Source organism: Rattus norvegicus, chromosome 2, assembly GCF_036323735.1.
Source record: "Rattus norvegicus strain BN/NHsdMcwi chromosome 2, GRCr8, whole genome shotgun sequence".
Classification (NCBI taxonomy): Eukaryota; Metazoa; Chordata; class Mammalia; order Rodentia; family Muridae; genus Rattus; species Rattus norvegicus.
The window spans coordinates 178304365-178327006 of record NC_086020.1 but is presented as its reverse complement, the minus strand read 5'-3'; the positions used below and the strand labels follow the sequence as shown (position 1 = coordinate 178327006).

Genomic DNA, 22642 nt, shown 5'->3' with positions numbered 1-22642 from the left:
AATGAATTGGACCAAAAAAGAAAATTCGCCTCACTACATAATAATCAAAATACTAGACATACAGAACAAAAAAAAAAGAATACTAAAATCTGCAAGGGTAAAAAAACAAGTAACAAAGAAAATATATAAACCTATTAGAATTATATATAAATTCTCTATGGAGACTCTAAAAGCCAGAAGAGCCTGGCCAGATGTGCTGCAGACTCTAAGAAACCACAGATGCACTGGCATCTATAGCCAGCAAAACTTTCTATCAGCATAGACGGAGAAAATAAGATATTCCATGATAAAGTCAAGTTTAATATCTATCTACAAATATAGCCTTACAAGAGGTGCTAGAAGGAAAACTCCAATTTAAGGAGGTTAACTACACCCATGAAAACACAGGAAATAGATAATCTCACAGCAGCAAAAGAATTGGAAGCACACACACAAACTCACTCACACACAACAACAACAACATAGCAGAAATCAACCATCATTGGCCTTTCATAGCAACGGTCTGTATCCCTCAATAAAAGACACAAACTAACAAAATGGATAAGAAAATCTTTCTCTCATCCTTCTGCTGGATATAAAAAACACACCTCAATATCAAGGATATTGTACCTCAGAGTATAAAATAGACCTGAGAATCAATCTGGTGTAGCCATTTTAATATCTAACAAAATAGACTTTAAACCAAAAGTGATCAAAATAGACTGAGAAGGACACTATATATTCATCAAAAGAATTGTCCACCAAGATGACATTTCAGTTCTTAACATCTATGCCCCAAATGCAAGCTCACCCACTTTTGTAAAAGAGACACTATTGCAGCTTAAATAACATATTAACCCCTGCCTAATAATAGTGGGAGATGTCAATACCACACTTTAACCAATGGACAAGTCATCCAGACAAAAAATTAACAGAAAAATACTGGACCTAGCAAACATTATATACAAAATGTAATAGATATTTACAGAACATTTCACCTAAACACAAAAAAATATACCTTCTTCTGAGCACCTCATGGAACTTTCTCCAAACTCTACTACATACTCAGACACAAAACAAGTCTCAACAGATACAAGAAAATTGAAATAACTTCCTGCATCCTATCAGACCTCCACAGATTAAAGCTGGATATCAACAACAACAGAAAGTTTACAAACTCATGGAAACTGAACAATTCTCTACTGAATGATAAGTGGGTCAAAGCAAAAATAAAGAAATTAAAGACCATTTAGCATACTCAAACTTATGGGACACAATGAAAGCAATGCTAAGAGGACAGTTCATAGCACTAAGTGTCTACATAAAAAAATAATAAATGGAGAGATTTCATACTAGCAACTTAATGGCACACCTGAAAGCTCTAGAACACAAAAAATAGCAAGCTTACCTAGGTGGAGTAGATGACAATAAACAATCAAACCGAGTATTGAAATCAATTAAAATAGAAAACAATAAAAGAATCAATGAAACAAGGAGTTGATTCTTTGAGAAAATCAACAGGAAAAACAAGCCCTTATCCAAACCAAAAGACACAGAGAGAAGATCAAATTAATAAAAATCTGAAATGAAAAGGGGAACACAACAACACTAAGGAAATACTGGAAATCCTAAGGACATAGTTTAAAAACCTGTAATCCACCAAATTGGAAAGTCTATTAGAAATGGATAATTTTCTTGATAGGTACCACTTACCAAAGTTAAGTAAAGATCAGATAAACAATTTAAATAGACCTATAATCCCTATGAAATAGAATCAATCATTAAAAGTCTCCCAGCCAAATAAATCCCAAGGCCAGATGGTTTTAACTCAGAATTCTTTAACTCAGACTTTCAAAAAAGAGTCAATGCCAACACTCCTCAAATTATTCCACAAAAACAGATACAGAGCAAACATCACCCAATTTATTTTATGATATCCCGATATCCAAACCACATAAAGACTCAACAAAGAAAGAGAATCAAAGACCAATTTCTCTTACAATCATTGATGCAAAAGTACTCAATAAGATACTTGCAAATCAAATCCAAGAAGACATCAAAACGATCATCCACATCCCAGAGATTCAGTGATGGTTCAATATACAAAAATCAGAAAATGTAATCCACCATTATAAACAAACAAAAAGAAAAAAGCCACGCAATTATCTTATTAGATACAGAAAAGGCTTTTGACAAAATCCAACACTCTTCGTGATAAAACTTTTAGAGAGATTATAGATACCAGGGACATACCTAAACATAATAAAGGCAATTTATAGCAAGCTTATAGCCAACATCAAATTAAATAGAGAGAAACTCAAAGCAATTTCACTAAACTCGGGAACAAGACAAGTTCCCTCTCTCTCCCTATCTACTCAATATAGTACTTTAAGTTCTAGCTACAGAAATAAGGCAACTGAAGGAGATCAAGGAGATGCAAATTAGAAAGGAAGAAGTCAAAATATAGTTATTTGCAGAGGATATGATAATATACGTAAGTAACCCTAAAAATTCCACCAAAGAACTCCTACAGCTGATAAACACTTTGAGTGAAGTGTCTGGATAGAAGATTAACACTCCCCCACCAAAAGAAAGAAAAGAAAAAGAAAATCAGTAGCCTTCTTATATACAAGCAACAAGTAGACTGAGAAAGAAATCAGGGAAACAACACCTTTCACAATAGCCTTTATTAATATAAAATATCTTGGAGAAACTCTAACCAAGAAAGTAAAAGACCTGTATGACAAAAACTTCAAGTCTTTGATGAAAGAAATTAAAAAAGACACCAGAAGATGGAAAGATCTCAAATACCCATGATTGGTAGTATTAACATAGTAAAAATGTCCATTTTACCAAAAGTAGTCTACAGATTAAATGCAATCCCCATTAAAATTCCAACACTATTTGTTTGTTTGTTTATTCATTTAATATTATGTGTAGGTGTTTTGCCTGCCTGTATGTCTGTGCAGCATGCACGTGCAGTGTCTGCGGAGTCCAGATCCCCCAAAACTGGAATTACAGGCAGTTGTTAGTGTTATCTGCACGCTATAAATTGAACCAAGGTCCTCTTGAAAAGCAACCAGTGCTCTCTTAATTACTGAGCCATCTCTCCAGGCCTCAACACAATTCTCACAGTCCTTGAAAGACAAATCTCAACTTTTTATGAAAAAAAAAAAAGATAGCTAAAGCAATCTTGAACAATGAAAGAACTGCTAGAGGAGATCAGCATCCATGATCTCAAGCTGTACTACAGAACTATAGTAATAAAAACCATGGTATTGGCATAAAAAGAGACATATTGATCAACAGAATTGAATTTAAGATCCATACTAATCTACATATAATATTAACACCTGACATTTTATAAAGAAGCCAGAAATACACATTGAAAAAAAAAAGACATAATTTTTGTCTTCAATAAATAGTACTGGTCAAACTGGATATAGAAGAATGCAAATAAATCCAGATTTATCGCCCTGCACAAAACTCAAGGTCACATGGATTAAACGCCTCAACATGGACTGGAGAAATGGCTCAGCAGTATTGAGTATTAACTGCTTGTCTAAAGGTAAGTTTAATTCCCAATGACCACATGGTGACTCGCAACCATCTGTAATGGGATCCGATGCCCTTTTCTTCTGGTATGTCTGAAGACATATACTCGCAACAGTATACTTATATAAAATAAATAAATCTTTTTTTTTTTTTTGGTTCTTTTTTTTTCGGAGCTGGGGACCGAACCCAGGGCCTTGCATAAATAAATCTTTTTTAAAAAACCCAAAGACTTAAACATAAAACCAGATATACTGAATCTAATAGAAAAGAAAGTGGGACTAGCCCTGAATATATTGGCACAGAAGGCAACTTTATGAACTGAACACGAACAGTGTAGGCACTAAGACCAACAATTAATAAATGGGACCTCATGAAACTGAAAAGCTTCTGTAAGGCAAGGGATGACATTATTCGAACAAAGTGGTAGCCTACAAAATGGAAAATGATTTTTTTGGGGGGGGACGAGAAACATTTTTATTGGGGAAAAGGGTTGTCTTATGCACTATAAGATGGTCATCAGCCGGGCTGGGGAGGAAAATGATTTTTGACAACTCCACATCCGAAACACATAAAGAACTCAAGAAAGTAAATATCAGATAAACCAAATAATCCAATTTTTAAATGGGGTTCAGATCTAAAGAGAGAGTTCTCAATAGAGGAATCTCAAATGACTGAGAAACACTTTAAAAATGTCCGGAATCCTTGGCCATCAGTGGAATGCAAACCAAAACTACTTTGAGATTCTATAATACACCTAACACAATGTCCAACATCAATAACACAAATGACAGTTCATGCTATCGAGGATAGCAGGAACACTCCTCCATTGCTGGTGGGAGTTCAAATTTGGACAGCCACTATGGAAATCAACATGGTGTTTCCTCAGAAACCTCATAACCCAGCTACACCACTCTTGGGGATCTACCTAAAGTATACTCTGTCCTACCACAGACACTTGCTCAACTATATTCATTGCAGCTTTATTCATAAGAGACAGAACGTGGAAACATCCTAGAGATCCCTCAACTGTAGAGTGGATGAAGAAAATATTGTACATTTACACAATGGAGTATTACTTTGCTGTTTTTTTTAAATGATATCATGAAATTTGCAGACAAATGATGGAACTAAAGAAAATAATCCTGAGTGAGGTAACCCAGACCCAGTAAGACAAATATGGTATGTATTCACTTGTAACTGGATATTAGTTATTAGATAACTGATAATCAAGCTACAGCCCATAAACCCAGAGTTAGGTAAAGAGGGTGGCTCTAGGGGGACAGATGGATCTCCCTAGAAAAAGATAGGGCAGGGGAAATAGAATAGATTTTATTGGGTCCACTGGGGACAAGTGGGGACAGGAATGAGAGGAATCGATCAGGGTTGTGGGGAGATAGAATAGAGAGAGAAAGCACAGAGAGAGACATCAGGAATTAAAGGGTATTTGGAGAGCAGTGCGGAAACCTGGTATAGTGAAAACTTCATGGAATCTATGAGGGCGATCCTAGTGAGGACCACTAGTAATGAGGGATATAGTCTCTTGTAGCCAAGCAAGGCTTCCAGTCAATAGGTTGCATTTGGTTAAGTTGTTGAATGAGGAGGTCCTGTGAAGATCTTCAAACAACCCAGGCTGATCTAGGACAGAAGGATGGTCTCTGTAAACTGACAGGATGGGGAGTGGGGGAAGGCATTGCCAAGGACATGCACACAGCTCTTGTAACATGGGGAGGTCTAGCTGGTGTCTGCATGGAGTCCTCACCCCTATGTTCTAGTCTCTTTCATGCAGGAACATACTCTGTCGGCTACCAAAAGAGAAACTTAGATGCCAACGCAACCAAAAAGCCTTTGTAAAAACCCTGCTTGTGAGATTTTCTGGGGGAATGGAGGCACAAAACCTGTAAGAATTCCCAGCCAATGTCTGGTTTAACTTGAGGCCACTCCATGAGATGGAGCCTGTTCCTGACACTCCTTGGATCACCAAAAACCAGACTGGATGACCCAGAGACCTAAATAGTGTAAAACCAAAATACAACAGATCTAAAGATAGGTAGGTAGGTAGGTAGGTAGGTAGGTAGGTAGGTGGGTGGGTGGGTGGGTGGATGGATGGATGGATGGATGGATGGATGGATGGATGGATGGATATGGAATAATTTTTAGTGATATTCTGCTATACTCATAGATTGGTACCTTGTCCAGTCATCAGAGAAGCTTCCTCTGACAGCTGAGAGGAGTGGATGCAAAGACCCACAGCCAGACATTATACAGAGAGAGAGTCTAAATTGGAGATCTCTAACAGGTACCCCACCTCAGAAAATCCTGTGGAAGAGGGCAGAAAGATTGTGGAAGTCAGAGGGGATGGAGGACACCAGGAGAACACAGCCCACTGAATCATCTAAGCAGGGTGCAAGCAGACTCACAGAGACTGAGGCAGCAAGCACAAGGTACTCAGGGGTCTGCACCAGGTCACCTTTAAGCTTAGCATTTTTATGGGATTCCTGACTAAAGAACAAGCAGGTCTCTGATTCTTCTGTCTGCTCTCAGGACTCTTTTCTCTCTGATGGGTTGCCTTGTCCAGTCTCTGTGTGTGGGCTTTTGCCTTGTCTTGCTGTATTTTGTTTTGTTGTGTTTAGTTGTTGTTTCTTAGAGACCTGTTCTTTTCTGATGGGAGATGGAGGGAAAGTGAATTGGAGGAGAGTGGATAGGGGAGATGGGGGGAGCTAGGAGGTGTGGAGGAAGGAAAACTGTAATTGGGATGTATTGTATGAGAGAGGAATCTATTTTAAATAATACACAAGTAAACTTTTTTAATTTTTAAAGGGAGTGGGGATTATTATGACTCTGCGATAGGACAGAAAGGGCCAGCAGGACCTTGACAACAGCCTGTCTGAGACACACCAGTTTCACAAAGTTGAAAATCCTTAAATGCTCTACAGTAAAAGCCTGCACCTGGGTCTGGTGCGGTGGCACACGCCTTTAATCCCAGCACTTGGGAGGCAGAGATGCTTGGATCTCTGTGAGTTCAAAGTCAACCTGATCTACATAGAGAGATTCAGTCTTACCAAGTCTATATAGTGAGACCATGTTTACAAAACAAAACAAAAATGGAAGAACAAAAGACCAAACCTCTCTGCACCTGTGCTTCTTTGGGGAACCTTAAACTATGGGTTCAGGCTGGGTTTCCTGCCATGTGCCTATTGAAGGCTCCTCAGTTTAGTAGCAGAGAGAGATGGGAAAGCTGGCATTGTTCCCAGCAGCTGAAAACTGTGGCTCCCTTTCTGGCTTTGGTTTCCCATACCTCTCTCCCCTTACACCCTGTATTCCCACCCCACAATATCTCTCTATATTAGGATTAGCCTCTGAGGACCTAAGCCCTCCATGCTACTCATAGCTCAAGGCTGAGGGTCATAGGCCCTTTTATTTAACTTTATTGAGGACTAAATGACACCTAATATGCACCTAAAAGTTGAATTTGAATCTGAGAATAAGTTCTGAGGGCCTTTGAGGATTGCAGGCAAACAACACCATGCTGGGCTGTGCATCCCTGGCTGACCTTGAACTCCAGACCCTATAACTTCAGCCTGGATTCTGGGATTATACATGTGTGTCATCAATCGCAGTTTAACTTCTGACTTTTTTTTTCTTGCTTTGTTTACATATAAGGTTTTCTTATGCAATGCCCTAGAGCCTCAGGGTCCAGGACAAAGATCACCAAGGTAGAATGGATTCCCAGGAAGTGTGGAGCATTTAAAGAACATCACAAAGGAACCAGCCAGGAGTTACAAACTCCAAATCCAGCATTTATTTCGGTGGAAGAGCAGAGAGGGGGCTCAACCCAGGTTAGGTCATTCCCAGACAGAGACAGCTGGGCAGGAGCCCCTGGGAATGCCTCTCTACCCAGCTATGAGTTTGGAAGGAAGAGAAGAGGCTAATTCTGGTACTGCTACCAACACAGCTGCCACAGCCAGAAGCTGGGAGACCTCAAGCAGCAAGCTGACCTCTAGAGGTCAGGACAAACTCAGAATCAGGCAAGAATCAGACAGGAGCATCAGACACTGCAAGAGCACACAGACTCGACAAGTGGGAAAAGTCTTGGGGGCCCCCAAACAGCATCGATATTTCACAAAGGGGACCCCCCCCAGGGCCTACCGGCTCCAGGGACTGAATGCTCAGGGAAGCACTACCACAGTGAGATGCTCACAAAGAGGCCTTGATAGCCCCCCGCCCACCTTGTGCTGTTCAGCTAGGATAGGAACAGGTCTGGAGGGAGAAGGGAAGAAAGAGTCAAAAGCATGGGAAGAACACTGGCAGGACATGGGTCAGGACATGAAAAGGGTCCTGAGAGGGGCCTCTAGCTGCTGCCCTGCTGCTCCTGCTGGCTCTCCTGCTGGCTCTCCTGCTGGCTCTCCTGCTGGCACTCCTGCTGGCACTCCTGCTCACGGATGAGGTTGGCCATGGGGCTGGTGATGCCACCAATCATGGTCCAGTATTCATCAAAGCAGATGCGCCCGTCATGGTTGGCATCCAGGTTCTGGATGAGCTTGTCAGCTGCCTTTCGGTTCCCTGTGTCCTGTAGAAGAACTTGGATCAGTAAAGGATGACCCAGACATGACCCTAGGAAGAGACTCTTAGTCAGGCTAGCAGGGCACAGGAGGGGTCACTGAGCAGAGCACAGGGAGGGAGGGGGCACTGAGAGGACCATGAGGAGAAAAAGCAGACACAGAAAGGGGGAGTCGGGGTACCGTCAGCATGTGGTTCAGCTCTTTCTGGAGCATCTTTCGGAAACTGGACTTGCTGATCTTGTTCTTGACCAGGCTGTGCTTGGATACATATTTATAAAAGTTTTCTACCAGGACAACAAGTGCCTTCTCCAGCTCTGTATAGCAGTCGGCCATCTCACTGCCTCAGCTCCTCTCTGGGCCTAGGAAGCAGAAAGAGAGATAAGGAAGGACATCCCCACACAGCCAGCAACATCCCCAGACTTCTTGTCTTTCAGAGAAGGGAGGGAAGCAAACATAGGAGAGCAAAGCAAGTGTGGGGGTGGCCCTGGAAGGAGAGCTACGTGTGATTCCTCTAACCCAGCAGGGGTTCCCCAGCCAGACTGCCAACTGCCAAGACAGGTTCTCCAGGCCCCTCCCCTGTCTCGGGCAGGCCTGATACCTGTCAGAGCCCTCTGAGAGCCAGAGGCTCCTGTGAGAGAGGAGGAAGGTAACTGCCACACACACACACACACACACACACACACACACAGAGAGAGAGAGAGAGAGGGGGAGGGGGGGTCCCTGTTCTATGGCAAACTTGCTGGGAAGAATCAAGACAGAGGAAACCAGAGGCTTTTATCTTCCATCCTAAGGACTGGCTGAGACCTCATGCCTAAACAACAAAGCAGGGATAGGAACCTTGGCCCCCTCAACCCCTTGCACAGGTTCTAAGGTAGTGAGTTCAGAGGTTGGGCCACCATTGCCCATGTCTAGGAAAAAGCAAAAGTCTGACTCCATCAGATCAGATTTTGTGTGGCTCCCCTCCTGGCCACACCCTGTCAGCCTCTCCTCCCTCTTAACCACTCCTTAAGTATACATCATGGCCCAACGGCACCCTTTACCCCATTACCTAAGGAAGATCCTGGCCCAGCTCTGTCCCAGCTTGAGACAGACTCTGGGCCTTTGGACACAGCAACTGCCTGGCAGAGGCTTGCACGCATCACCCCCTCAAACCAGAACAAAAGGCCACTTACACTCCAAGCGGATACAGCCTTCTGAATAACAGGATATGAGGGGAGCAGGCGGATCTAGTCTGAGAGTCGCCGCCCATGCCCAGAGCCCCTCCAAATCAGCCTGGCAAATCAAACTCTCCTCCCACCCTCAAGTACAACAATGAACTCCTGCTACCCTCAGTCAGCTGACCCAGGAAGGAGAGGTGGACACAATATGACACAGCCACTGGGCCAGGCCTGTGCACCCACGGTCTGATACAAAAAGGTGAACTCCTTCGCCCAACTAGCATGCCGCCAATCCTTACCACCTGCTTTCAAGCCTTCGCATAGTTCTGTCTCCTCCCTTGTCCACTGCCCTACACATTCCTCTCAGCTGACAACCACCTGTCACCCTGGCCCTCCCCAGACTGTGCCTGGAGGAAGACTTGCCTTGACCTCTGTCATCCCTACACATTTTCTGAGTTCCCACAACCATGTCTGTCTTCAGCACGTCAACACCCGCCACAGTCATTAGCTGGTTTGGTTAGTCTCTGCCTCTCACTTCTCCATCCAGAAAGCCAGTGCATGTTTCTGACATTCAGATGTTGTTCTCTCATCCGAATAGCAGAATTTGTAGATCTGAGGGCACAGTTGGTCAGTCCTGAATATACAAGTACCCTCCTTTTAATCTCTGTAACTTCTCTGGCACACAACACCTGGCCCAGTGCCCTGTTCAAATGTTCCACCTCTGTCCAGCCCTAATGCCAGGTGCCCAAGGCCCCTTATCTCCTTTCCACACCTTTGTGCACCTTTTTTTTTAAGGAATGATCTGAACAGGAGGCTAGGATGCAGAAGGGGTACTGAGAGAGAGAGTGGTGAAGCTGGGGAATCTCTGGTAGGAAACCCTCCCTTCCTTACCCTCCTGACCACTCTGGTCTGTGGCTGGAAGGATGGCTGGCACAGTGCCAAACCCACAGGAAATTATCTTCTTCCCCATACTTTGTTTGTTAAGGGTGTAACAGTGTTGCTTAATGTTTGAAAGACATACAATTTCTCTAACATACACAAATAAGGAAGAAAAAAAGGCTTTTTAACACATGATCTGTCTGCCCTGGTGCCCTTTGGGTAGGGTGAGGATGGCCAGTGCTCCTGGAGATTCTGGAAGCTGCATCAGAATCAGGAAAAGCTATATTCAGCGCTCTCTCTCTCTCTCTCTCTCTCTCTCTCTCTCTCTCTCTCTCTCTGTCAACCCTTGAGAAGAAGATGAGAATTTGAGACCCTTCCACCCCTATCCAGGCTGTTCCAAATGAGTTCTGTAGGAAACAGTCAGGGAAGGAAAGGTCACTGCTGCTCTCCACAAAGGCCAATCTGGCTTTCCCTCTACCTGCATTCAGTTTTATTCCTCCACCAAGGGAGCTTCCCCCTGCCCCTTACCTCTATGCCCAATCCCTACCTGGCTTCTTGCAGCAGCCAAGCAAACAACTGACAGAGAAACACCCAACAGATGAACCAGCCATCTAGCCCAGGAGCACCGGGCCGACCAGAGATGCAGCTTCAGTGTCCTGACTCTTTCCCAGGCCTTCCTCCCAGGTATCTGCCTCCTCCCCAGGTATAAAATGGACAGCTCTGAGATAACCATCTGGACAAGTATGTTTCTGAAGTGTTTTCTGAAGACAGAGTATCAGAGTGGGGCAGTCAGGTGTCATTATTTTCCTCCGCCCTCCCCTGGGGGACAGAAGACAGGCTCAGCTACCCCACCCACTTCACGGCCACCTATTCCTACAGCTGCCCCATCCTTCAACTAGGCAGGCCTGAGGACCTCCAGGCGTGTGTGTGGATTGTGCTGTTCTCCTAATCAGACCTATCCTCAAGGTAGTTTCTTCACAGGCAAGTCTTGGAATGAGAGTTAGGGGTTATGAGGACATGGGATACCAGTGTACACTGAAGTCTTCCTAAAAAGCAGAAATAGGGAATCACTTCAAAGAGCCTTCCCCTAAAGGGACCTTTCACGTTAGGCCCCACCCTTTCCTCAATGGTCTCTTAGTCTCCCGGACTGATTCATCATTGAGCAACCTGGAGGCTCTCCTCCCCCAGCCCCCACCCCCCGCCCACCTGAGCCTGGCTTGCTGACTTTTCCAAAAGCCCAAATTGCCCTGACCATGCCCCTGGATCTCAGCCACTCCAGCCCCACCCTCCCTCCCCCAAGTCTGGTCCCCACCCCTTTCCAAGAGCCTGCTCACCACCATCCATCAGTCCACCTTGATTTGGAGTTCTGAATCTCCACCACACTCTCCAAGGTTCACCTCACGTACACTTAAGTGGTTAGTTATTTCCAAATGTGGAATACGTCCCTACTCATCTCTTAGTATCTTCCCCAAAGGCTACAAGATTTTTAGTTTTAACCATGGCATTCTGTGTCCCTCTCATCTACCTCAAATTCACTCACCTTTTCCCATTGGTTTACTCATTTACCGACGGCCTCATTCATTACTTTCATTCACTCACTTCTCTGTTCAGCAATACATTCATGCTCTCATTCATTTAGCCATCCCTTTCCTGATTAACTCATTCCTCCCCAATGCTATCAGTATGCAGGGCTAATAAAGTAACTGAACTGGGCTGTAATCTCTATTTGCAAGACTGTTCCAGGAGAATCTCCCCAGTCTCTCTGCCCCCTCATGCTCTTTTCCCAGTGTTGGAAGTTAATGGTTCACAGAGGTGCTCCTACCTCTGCACACTCACAGGACGCATGACATCATACCATATATCAACATACATCAATTCTGCCAGTCCCGATCTTATTAAGTACCCCATTTTTCTTCAGCCAACTTGTGCAGAAAGAAATCCTTCGAATTTTTCCCCAACTCATAATGTTGTAAGTGGGTGTTGTACACACACACACAGACACACACACCCCTACCTCTCTACCCCAGGCCACTCCAACGTTCATAGGATTCCTCTCCTGAGCGGAAGCTGAGCCCACCTTAGCACCCATCACCCCTGGCCTTGCCCCCACCTCAGCTGGGCTGGGCAGGAAAACACTCCTCCAGTGCAGGTGGCGCTACCCGGCAAAGCCAGTCAAGCTGGGACCTGCCTAGGTTCTAGAGTGGAAAAGCTGCCAGTGTGAAGCTCCACTCCTTTCTCTTTCCCTCTCCCCATCCAGGGGCCCTCACAGGCTTCCCCAGGCCACTCCCAAGAACGCCACCCAGAGCAAATGAAGCCTGCACCCGGTTCTGCCTGCGCCCCAGGTGGAAGAGAAGCCACCTCAGCCCCTGCCTCCCTTTCCTGACTTCTTAGGCTCTCTGGGCCCTCTCTAGTTCCTCCTGAACACCATTGTTTTTCCCAGGTCACAGCTTCCAGAGTCCGGTGAGGCCTGTGTCTAGAGACTGTCAGCCCCGAACGCCCACCAAGACACACTCTCCGCCCTGTTCCGTTTAGAGAGGACGCAACAGCTGTGGGCAAGGCCATGGAATGTTCTGCCCAATGTCTCACTCAGCCCCTGGACACGAGCCAGGTCGGCTGCTTGGCCAGAGAGAGGGTCCTGCTATCCTCTAGAGATTTCACAAAGCCACGAGGGCTGTTCATACTCTAACAAGCTTTTGGGGAATTAATGACTACCAAAATCTTCCTGCCCTGTTTCTGGCAGGCACCTCTCCTCCAGCTCCGTTCCTTTACCCTTCTCCTGACCCCCACCCCAAGACCTCGGAGTTCCTAAAGCAGCCCCAGACCTCCCCAGCTGGGCCTGGGGTGCTCACCTGTCTCCTCCGAGTCAACCTCCTCCAGCAGGGCTCTGAGGCCTGGGCTCTGGCACCGACAGCCAAGCAACTCCAGTTCAGCGGAGCCAGGACTCCTCCCCACTGCACTCCCAGAATCTGTCCCACTCCCTCCAGGCCTTGCCTGGCTGAGCTGGCTGTGGGAAGGTAGTGACTGAACTCTTGACTTGGCCCTGGGGTTGGGCCCTCGTTAAAGAGATACACACCTTTTTTTAAGCACCCCTCTACCCTCACCCTAGAGGGAGTGGTAGAAGCTGGCAGTCCCCCAACCCCACCCTCCTAAACCCACAGGCTCTGAGCAAAATCCAACAAGGCAGAGGAAAGAAAGAAAAGGCTCCTCACCTGCTTTGCTCACCTAGGTCACTGAGAGCCGGTTTTCAGGACAACCCCCACCAAAGACAAGTTCAGTTAGATTACCTGGTCACAGGATTTCCCTGCTGTTGAGGTTAAGGAGTCTAACACCTGATTTCTGTTGGCTAGAGCAAACTCAACAGCTCTTTCTGGTCTCCTGTCTCCAGTTCAGCCACCCCAAGCTCAGGGATTCATTCCTAAGACCCTCCCGCACAGCAGATGCCTCCACTGCAAGCGCCTAACCCTGTACACACCTCTCCTGCAGGTACCCAAGGAAACTGGCCAACTGGACCTCCTTACAGAAGGCTGCAGCCAAACGGAAAGGGCCCTTTGGCCCACTCTCATGATGACGTCCGTTAGGTCCCAAAGAACACTCTCCCACCCATCACCACACCACACACACACACACACACCACACACACACACACACACACACTCACACACACCTGACAAATGGCTGAGTGGGGTGCCTATTACCATATCAAAGTTCATGCCAGGCTCTCTCAGCATCCTGGCTCCTCCCCTCAACACTTCTCACCTCCAACCCCTACTCTAAACCTCTCCAGCCCCTGAGCTTCGCTTCCTTTCTCAGCTTCAGATTCCTGTATAACCCACCCATTTTAGCCACGCACTCTCTTGTTTCTCCTTGTCCTCTCAGCTTCTGCCTTGAACCTCCACTCTTAGCTCCTGGTCCCCTCTCTGACCCCTCTCTCTTCTCTTTCCATCCTCTTCTCCCCAAACCCTTCTCCTCTCATGGTCTATTCTGCTGCCATGTCCAGTCTGAATTCTTCCAGACTGGGATTGGAGTGAACAATGTGAAATTCACGAAGAATCAATAAAAAAGTTTTTAAAAATCTGTAAAAATTCAACTTAAAACTAATAACAAAAGACTTATAGGGCTGGGGATTTAGCTCAGTGGTAGAGCGCTTACCTAGGAAGCGCAAGGCCCTGGGTTCGGTCCCCAGCTCCGAAAAAAAGAATCAAAAAAAAAAAAAAAAAAGACTTATAGTTAAAAAGTCTATACATAGGTCATTTTAATTTGCTATAACACATACATACATACATACATACATACATACATACATACATACACATATATATCATGGTAGTTTGAGTATGGTTGGCCCAGAAAGTAGCACTATTTGGAGGTGTGGCCTTGTTGGAGTGGATGTGGCCTTGTTGGAATAGGTGTGTCACTGTAGATATGGGCTTTAAGACCACCATCCTAATTGCCTGGAAGCCAGTCTTCTCCTAGCTGCCTTCAGAACAAGAGGTAGAACTCTCAGCTTCTCCAGCACCATGCCTACCTAGATGCTGCCATGCTTCCCGCCAAAATGATAATAGACTGAGCCTCTGAACCTATAAGCCAGCCCCAACTAAATGTTGTCCTCTATAAGAGTTGCCTTGGCCATGGTGTCTGTGCACAGCAATGAAACCCTGACTAAGACATATATAATTCAATTCTCGTTTAGAATATACTGTATGTGAAAGTTGGATTCAACTCTTGTTTTAAAAAATAGATCTATTAGAAAAATAAGTATTTTTAAACAGCACCTCCATCTTGGCTAATGACCTCATCAGGATGCAAACAACCATGTGGCTGGCAGCCGTCTTTACTAAGATTAGAAGAGAGTACATGCAATGTAACTTCACCACCATCTTGAGTAAGATGACCACATGGAAGGCACAGACTAAGACAACTATCATGAAACTTAGACCTACTGAGCACTTTGCTTATCATTGCTATCTCCTGTTTAGACTTAGAAAGCAACAACCGGTCTCCAAAACATTTTGGATTAGGATGAACTCTTGAATGATGATTAGTTCCTAAGGTTCAAAAGTCTACTCAGGTTAATAGAAACTATCTTAGGGATGTATGTCTAACCACTCATGTCTTTGCCAACTGTTAAACACCAGTCTTCTAGAACAATTTAAATAAGAAACAACATGTTTGATAAACAATGTATATATTTGGTAAATAAGACATAAATTCCTATGGTCTACTCAGGTTAACATTAACTGACTTGAAGACTTACGTCTTTTTCTTTGCTAAACTTAGCTACTTGGATAAACTGGGTCTTAAAAGATCCTATGATATTCTGTAATCATTCACTATACAAAGATAAGAAAATAAGGTTCTCAATCCCTCTTTGGAGTGTGTTAGGGTTTTATAAAGTTCCCAGTCTCTCTGTGGACTTTACTTATGGTTTAAAGTTTTATGTTACTGCTAGAAAATGATCAATTAAATCTTCAACTTCAAGTTTTAAGGCTCAAACTTAACAGGGATAAATTTATAAAATCCTAATCTTATAAAAAGTACCAACTTGGGTTGGAAAGATAGCACTGGCTGTTCTACCCAGGTTCAATCCCCAGCACCCCCATGGCAGTTTACAACTAACCTCATACAGGCATACATGCAGACAAAATACTGTTGTTCATAAAATTAAAATAAATGTTTTTTAAAGGTACTAACTTGTAAACTATTAAAGATGATTAAAACATGCAAGTTAGTGGCCAGCCACCTTATATAATGGTCAAATTTTTAATGTGCTCAGAACTTTGTGCATCGTCATACTAAGTATAAATGTAATTTATTTACAGGGATAAGCATTATTTAGCATTCTGTATTCATTTTTTTTCGAGGTTAAGCCTAAAGCAAGTAACTAAAAAAACAAGTAAAGTTTGTTTAAATGAGGTATACTTAATAGATGATGGTCCTCAAGCTCAGAGATCTGAAGAATATGGCATTTTAAAACATTTAGTGGAAAAAGTTTCCCGTGACGGTCATAACTGCAAGCTCCTGCAGGAAACCCTAATGTCTCCAAAGGTGATAGAGCACAGATGACTACCTGTATTGTGGTAATGCTCACCCATGGGGAAAGAACTGCAGCACAGCTCTGCCCACACTGTGGACACTGTTAGGGGGTTGACCGTCCTTCTCTGCCTCATCCATGTAGTCAGTTCCTCCTCCACAGAAAAATCTCTCGGACCTCTTGAGTGTGGCAGCTGAGGCCCATGCTGTCCTGTGTGGCAGCTGAAGGCCAATGTGGTCCTGTGTGACAGTCAAAGACCAACTTCTACCCCCAACCCACCGTTGAGACCTCCAGAGGGAGCCTAGGGTAACAATCTAGGTAACCAGTAAGTCTCTGTCATTTTAACTGATACATAGGCCATTTGGGTTATACTCTCTGCTATAATTTATCCCTCTCAAATCTCTGATGGTGTTGATGACTAACTATAGCTTTACGTTAACATCGGCAAGCAAACCGCCTCCTTCCCCATGGCCACCTGCAGTTGCTGGTCAGCCCATTTCATATGATAAGTAAAATCAGGTCCCTCTTGTTTCTAGAACTACTAGGTCTCCTGCTGAGAAAGGCAGACACACACAGACACAGATACCTTGTTGGCTAACTTCACACTGAAAAAGATAGACTCACAAAACAGGTTTCAACGCAACTTTTTACTATTCCTTTATTTACAGGAACCTGTTTTTCAATGACCACTCTCAGTAATCAACCACCCATGTCTCCTGGAAAATGATTGGATGGAAGGAAAAGGTTTGAAGTTGATGTAAGTGGTAAGGGTCTTAGTAAATTGAGATATGTAAATGCAAGCTGTAAAGGTCTGAGGATGTGAAAGCTTGAGTTGTGAGGTCTGAGAAGGTGTCTTAAGGGGTCTAAATGCAATTTGTAAAGGTCTTAGAAAGTAATGCAAGGTATGTGAAGAATGAGAAACGTTTCAGACTTCTTTTCTCTCTGTGCTAGTGTTATATTAAGACTTCAAGTCAGGCAATGGTGGTGCACACTTTTAATCCCAGCACTAGGGAGGCAGAGGCAGGTAGATCTCTATGAGATCCAGAGATCTAGCCAGCCTGGTCTACAGAGTGAGTTCCTTTTTTGTAAACTTAAAAAATTCTTGTAAGCTTCAGGGAGTCATGGGACTTGGATCTACCTCTCGCAGGTCAAATGGACTTCAGATAAGTACCCCTGTTAATCAATAGCCTGAATTTCTCTACCTGCCTATTCCTGAAGATGTGATCTCTCGATCACCCCTGGTCTTGGGACTCTCCATCCCCCCACCCCCCCTTGCATCTACTGGGACCACAACCTTGGAAGTCTCCAATATACTGAAAAGATAAAAGTTTTCTCCTAAGCTCCTTTTTTTTTCAAAGATTTATTCATTTATTTTATATATATAAGTACACTGTAGCCTTCAGACACACCAGAAAAGGGCATCAGATCTCTTTACAGATGGTTGTGAGCCACCATGTGGTTGCTGGGAATTGAACTCAGGACCTCTGGAAGAGCAGTCGGGGCTCTTAACCACTGAGCCATCTCTCCAGCCCCTAAGCTCCTTAATTTTATCTTCTGTCTCTAGTCTATACCTGTACCAGCAAATTTCCAGCCAGCTGAAGAGTGCGAACTGCTCTAAAACTGCCCGCAATATGCCAGCTCCAGCTTCCTTAGAACCTGTAACCTAGACTTCTCTAAAGAGACCTGCACTTCACTGGGCCCAGGTGGTCCCTCAGAACATGGATAGTGAAGGAAACAGATGTCTTCCAACCTTCACTCTTCTCCCTTCCCAGACTTTGACCAATTCTAGCCTTCTTGGGCCTGTGACAATAATACCCCAATTTTAGCTAAGAAGCAGTACAGAAGAGATTATGTTGCCCCTTATCGTCAACAAAAAGGTTGGAATGTCAAAGAAAACACTGGACAAATGACTAGCTGTGGTGCCTATTCAGCCTACCTAAGCCAGGCTCTCTCAGCATCACCTGTTACAGGGTCCTGGGTCTTTTCAGCACTTCTCACCCTCACTACCTATACCCTAAATCTTTCCAGCACCTGAGCTTCTTTCTCTTCCCCCAACTTCTGATTCCTATATAACTGGGCCATTTTGGCCACACACTCTCTTGGTTCCTCTTTGTCCTCTTGGTCCTCTCTCTTGCCCCTCTCCATCTTGCTCTCACTCCCTCTCTTTCCCCTCATGGCCTGGTCTATCCTGCTACCACATTCAGTCTGGATTCTTCCAGATGCCTCTGGCTGTTCTCTCCCTCATATCTACTGTAAAAACCTCGTCAACCATACCTAGGATCAGTCGTGTCCTCACGTTCATTCAACCTCCACCTACTAGGCACTCACTGTGTCAGGCTTTCTGGTAAGTATTCCATGTGATGTGATGGGTCACATCCTCCTCCTATGAGAGACCTATTCACCATCCCTATGAGGAAACGCTCTACAAGAGAGTACCCAGAGTTCAAAGCTGTAAGTGGCAGAGCTGAGATCCAAACTCCAGCCACTCAACCTGTTTCTAAGTACCTATTTCCCTTGACATTAGTCAGCTCTGCCCCAGGACACATGGTTCATTCCTTTCCCCAGGTATGCATGCATGCGTTTATCTCCTATCAGAGAACCAGCCCTGGATAGGCAAAGAGGAGCCCGTCTCTTTGAGAGGTATACCTTCCATAGCTTTTAGGACTGGGACCACCCTCAACTCAAGTCCATGGAGAGAAGTGAGTACCTAGTCTCTTCTACTGCCAACCACTCCATCCTCGTATCTCTCACCTACCAATGACTGTCATTGTCCCAAAGAACCTCACATCCCTGGATCCTGAACACTGGGCAGAGGAGAGGAATAAAGAGTCAAGACAACACATTTTACATTTTCCAATATTTTTATTAATCAAATGATATAAAATAACTATCATCCATAAATGCTCAAGCATCTAGCTGGTCCTCTCACCCCAAAGTCATAAAGTCATGCCCTCCTCAGCCTCTTTTGCAACTCTGCTCCTATTTCCCCTGCCCCTACTCAGGGACAGACCCTGGAAGGAGGATGGGGCAGAGCTGGAAGTAGCATGGATAGCTCAGGGCAGACAACTACACTTTAGGTTGGACAAGATTAGAAGGGGGTAGGTTCTCAGACACCCTTTTCAGGACCAAATATGCAGCCAGATTTCCCAGCCCCACTCTTTGGATCACTTCCCATAGCCCAGTTCCTTTCTGCCCTTCCCCCACTACCAAATTGCTTGGCCCTTACCCTTCCAGGATCCCTGCATATCCTCTCCAGCCCCAACCCACCCCCTGAGTGCCCTTGACATAAGGACTTCTGGACCCAGGAGCTCCACAGAGCCCACAGGGAAGCCTGTCCTGAACCTGAACTTTGCAGAGATGAGGAGAGATGCATGCTGGGGAAAGGGGTGGTGGAGGTTGAGAGAAGTTTTATTTCCAGGGCCTCTAAAATCCCTTACCCCCAACACCCCCAATAAGTTCCAAGTAGAGGTTCTCAGCTCCGAGCAACAGGCCTCTCCATCTTCACACTTTTGGCCGCTTCGCCAATCAACTCCCAGAAGCTTCCAAACTCCAGTTTCGAGTCATTACAGTTTCCCAGGTTGGCAATTTTCTCTTCTAGCCCACAGTTGCTCTGAGGACAGGAAAGACATCAAAACTCAACAAGGCAGCACTTCCAGATCTTCCTGCCCCACCCTGGCCTGGGGCAAGGAATAGCACAGGGGCCTACCAGGCGTCCACAAGGGGGAAAGGAAAGTGGGAAAGTGTGGGTAGGGTCTTGGAACACTAGCTTGGGAAGTCAGGGGTATGGATGGGGAGGGGTCCACTCCCTCAGTACCGGCATGAGGTGCGGCAACTGCTGGGTAACCAGGTCTCGAAGTTCAGCAGGGGTCAGTGTTTCCTTTTTACCCTCCACAGAGTAGTTATGGAAGTTCTTGATGAGGGTCTCAATGGCCCTCTCTACATCACTGAGTTCTTGGGCATCCTGAAGATAGGAGATACAACCCACATCAGAAGGACCCACCCACCCTACAAAACCCTTCTCAGGAGCCTGGAGAATCAACAGGGTAGAAAGTGGCTAGAAGACACTATAGAAGCCAGAATCCTGCCCCACTCCCTCTCCTCTAGGACAGAGTCTAGGGCACAGTGGCCTCTGCCCTAAGCCACTGATTAGGCAAGCCTTACCACCCCCGATCTCAGGCAGGGCAGGCCCTAGCATGTGCCCAGACATCCTATTTCCAGAAGAAATTAATTTGCATCACCCTGTGTAGGCACAGGGGAGGGGATCTGGAGCTTGCTGGCAATATTTACAGGCCAAGGCCTAGGAATAGAGCAGAAACCCTCATAACATTAGAGGAGACTGTAAAAACAGAAAGAGAGGCCAGATGAGTGGGCCCACCTCAGCATTGGCTGACCGACACTGTCCCATTGTTCCTGGTACACTGGTTCTTCTGTGAGTTGAGTTTTGTCGTCTGTCCTATAGCCTGCCCCACAGGAGCTGTTGGATCATGATCTGCCTAGAGGAGGGGGGAGGCCTAAAGTGAGAGGAGAACTCATTCTTTTTTTTTTTTTTTTCATGACCACTTTTGGCTCCACCCAACATATACCTTCAACCTAAGGGATTGGAGTGTACTCCACATTGATCCAGTTCCTGCCAAAACTCCAGGACTAAGGCCACAGCCCCCAAGCCAACCCACTCAGAGGGAATCCCACCCCACTCCGGGCCTCACCTCACTTTCACTCCTTCCCACCTCCTCCAGCCACCCCTGTAAGACTTGGGCAAGAGAGGCATCGGGTGCTCCCTGAAGAAGGACAGCCCGTCTAGGTTGAAGACACTTTCTTACCTGCTGGCAGCTGGGAGACAGGATGGAGGAGCTGGCTCACCTGAGCTCAGCTCTTATACCTGGGGGAAGGGAGGGGAGGCCAGGGGGCAGGGCCAGGGCCTTATCCCTCAGCCACCCCAGCTATTGCAGCCTCCTGGGCTGGGAGCCAGCTTTATGAGCCCCACCCTCTACAGTTCTGGAGTCAGTCCCCACCCCTACCATGAGGAGGAAGCTGTGGAGAGCTGGGTATGGGATGATGCCCCTGGCACAAGATTACCTTACAGAGTCAGGGAGAGGAGAGAGAAAAGCTAGGGGGTGCAGAGGGGAGAATAAGAACCTGAAGCAGCTATGAGGCAGGGGAGCAGAGGGAGAAGCAAGGGCTGATCAAGGTAAGTTTATGGGAGCAAGTGCTTGAAAGAGGCCCATGGATCTCTGTGCTTTGACATCTCTCTTCTCCTCTCCCTCCCAACTAGAGCTAATTTGGCTAGGAACATGCTGGCCTGCTGAAACCTAGAGCCAAGCCTTTCCCAGTCCTGGCAGCCTAGAGATGAAAGGTTGAAAGGAGAGGCCAGAGGAGTGCGCCCTGGTACTGGGAACCCCACTGAGCCTTCACCTGAAGCCCTGCCAGTGCCCTGCAGCAGCCCAGGGTACACATGTGCAAGGCTCAAAGGAGTGACCTGGCAGGTAACAACCTCTCCAAACTGGTTACACCGCTACCTCCTCCCTTCTTCAAAGTCCTACCTCCTCCCTGTAAGACATCTCAATACCAGCCCTCCAAACTACTATTCAGGCACCCCATGGGGAGCCTGAAAGGTACTTCCTTGGACTGTAATCAACCCAACTAGCCTTCCTACTTGCCCAGGAACTAGGCCCTAAAGCCACAGGGAAGCAGAGACATGTAGAAGACAGGAGCAGAGGAGGCAAAGGAAGGATCACATGGGTCTAGCATCAGAATTCCCTTCCTTACTCTGAAATCAGAGCATATATATAGACAGTCTTCCTGTGTCACATGCTGGAGGGCCCCTGTGTTTCTGGTCTCAATCAGGGTGTCTTTTACATGTCTCATTTGGAGACTTCTGAAAGGCTTCACTCGACATATGAGAGACTGAGGAATTGGAAAACCTCTTAAATGTCTCTGCTGTCCCCTCCGAAAGCTTGGGACCCCTCTGAGGTCCCTCTGGGGCCTCTTTCCTGCCTCTTGATGGGGAATTTGTCTCTCCTAATTTTTCTCTGGTTGACTAGCTGCCCCAAGTGGACATCCACAGTCACAGCAGTGACAACCCAGGAGGCTTACATCACTGCCACACCCCTACTCTCTCTAGTGGTGAGTTATACAAAACACTCACCCATCAAGTCCCCAAGTGCTCCCTACTACCACAGCTCCCTCTCCCTGTCATATCTGAGGAGCACTTCTCCAGGCCAGTTCTGGCCATTCCTGTCTTTGTAACCTAACCTTCCCTAAAAATGTTTCCTCAGAGCCAGAAGGAGGAATGCACCTTTAATCCCAGCACCTGTGAAGTTGAAACAGAATTGCTGAAGGTAGCAAGACTCTTTTTTATTATTTATTTCATGTATGTGAGCACTCGGTAGCTGTCCTCAGACACACCAGAAGAGGGTGTCAGATCCCATTACAGATGGTTGTGAGCCACCATGTGGTTGCTGGGAATTGAACTCAGGACCTCT

General features: G+C 45.7%; 2 protein-coding genes across 5 annotated transcripts; both read right to left on the bottom strand.

Annotated features, from left to right (window-relative positions):
- Nucleotides 1-7310: 7310 nt before the first annotated feature.
- Nucleotides 7311-13021, bottom strand: S100a16 (S100 calcium binding protein A16). 4 transcript variants are annotated; one of them, NM_001108557.2, is made up of 3 exons: nt 12979-13021; nt 8274-8452; nt 7311-8101 (listed from the first exon to the last, which is right to left on the bottom strand). In NM_001108557.2, the coding sequence occupies exons 2-3, from the start codon at nt 8424-8426 to the stop codon at nt 7883-7885; spliced, it is 372 nt and encodes a 123-aa protein (NP_001102027.1). In that variant the 5' UTR covers nt 8427-8452; nt 12979-13021; the 3' UTR covers nt 7311-7882. The 4 variants fall into 4 exon arrangements, with proteins under 4 accessions (NP_001102027.1, XP_038958620.1, XP_006232780.1 ...); XM_039102692.2 differs by lacking the exon at nt 12979-13021 and adding an exon at nt 12240-12674; XM_006232718.4 differs by lacking the exon at nt 12979-13021 and adding an exon at nt 9266-9553.
- A 5981-nt stretch (nt 13022-19002) lies between these two features.
- S100a14 (S100 calcium binding protein A14) lies at nt 19003-21031 on the bottom strand. The gene is made up of 4 exons (NM_001271312.2): nt 20981-21031; nt 20536-20653; nt 19975-20121; nt 19003-19770 (listed from the first exon to the last, which is right to left on the bottom strand). Exons 2-4 carry the CDS (start codon nt 20563-20565, stop codon nt 19633-19635), a joined length of 315 nt encoding a protein of 104 aa, NP_001258241.1. The 5' UTR covers nt 20566-20653; nt 20981-21031; the 3' UTR covers nt 19003-19632.
- Between the last annotated feature and the right edge of the window lie 1611 nt (nt 21032-22642).

Bases quoted from the DNA above. Each gene is read 5' to 3' on its own strand.
- S100a16 (NM_001108557.2), bottom strand. From the start codon at position 8,426: ATGGCCGACTGCTATACAGAGCTGGAGAAGGCACTTGTTGTCCTGGTA. The intron at 8,102-8,273 runs GTACCCCGACTC...GTTCTTCTACAG, and splicing joins AGCTGAACCACATGCTGACG to GACACAGGGAACCGAAAGGC.
- S100a14 (NM_001271312.2), bottom strand. From the start codon at position 20,565: ATGGGACAGTGTCGGTCAGCCAATGCTGAG. The intron at 20,122-20,535 runs GTGGGCCCACTC...TCCTATCTTCAG, and splicing joins GTCGGTCAGCCAATGCTGAG to GATGCCCAAGAACTCAGTGA. The intron at 19,771-19,974 runs GTACTGAGGGAG...TCCTGTCCTCAG, and splicing joins AGTTGCCGCACCTCATGCCG to AGCAACTGTGGGCTAGAAGA.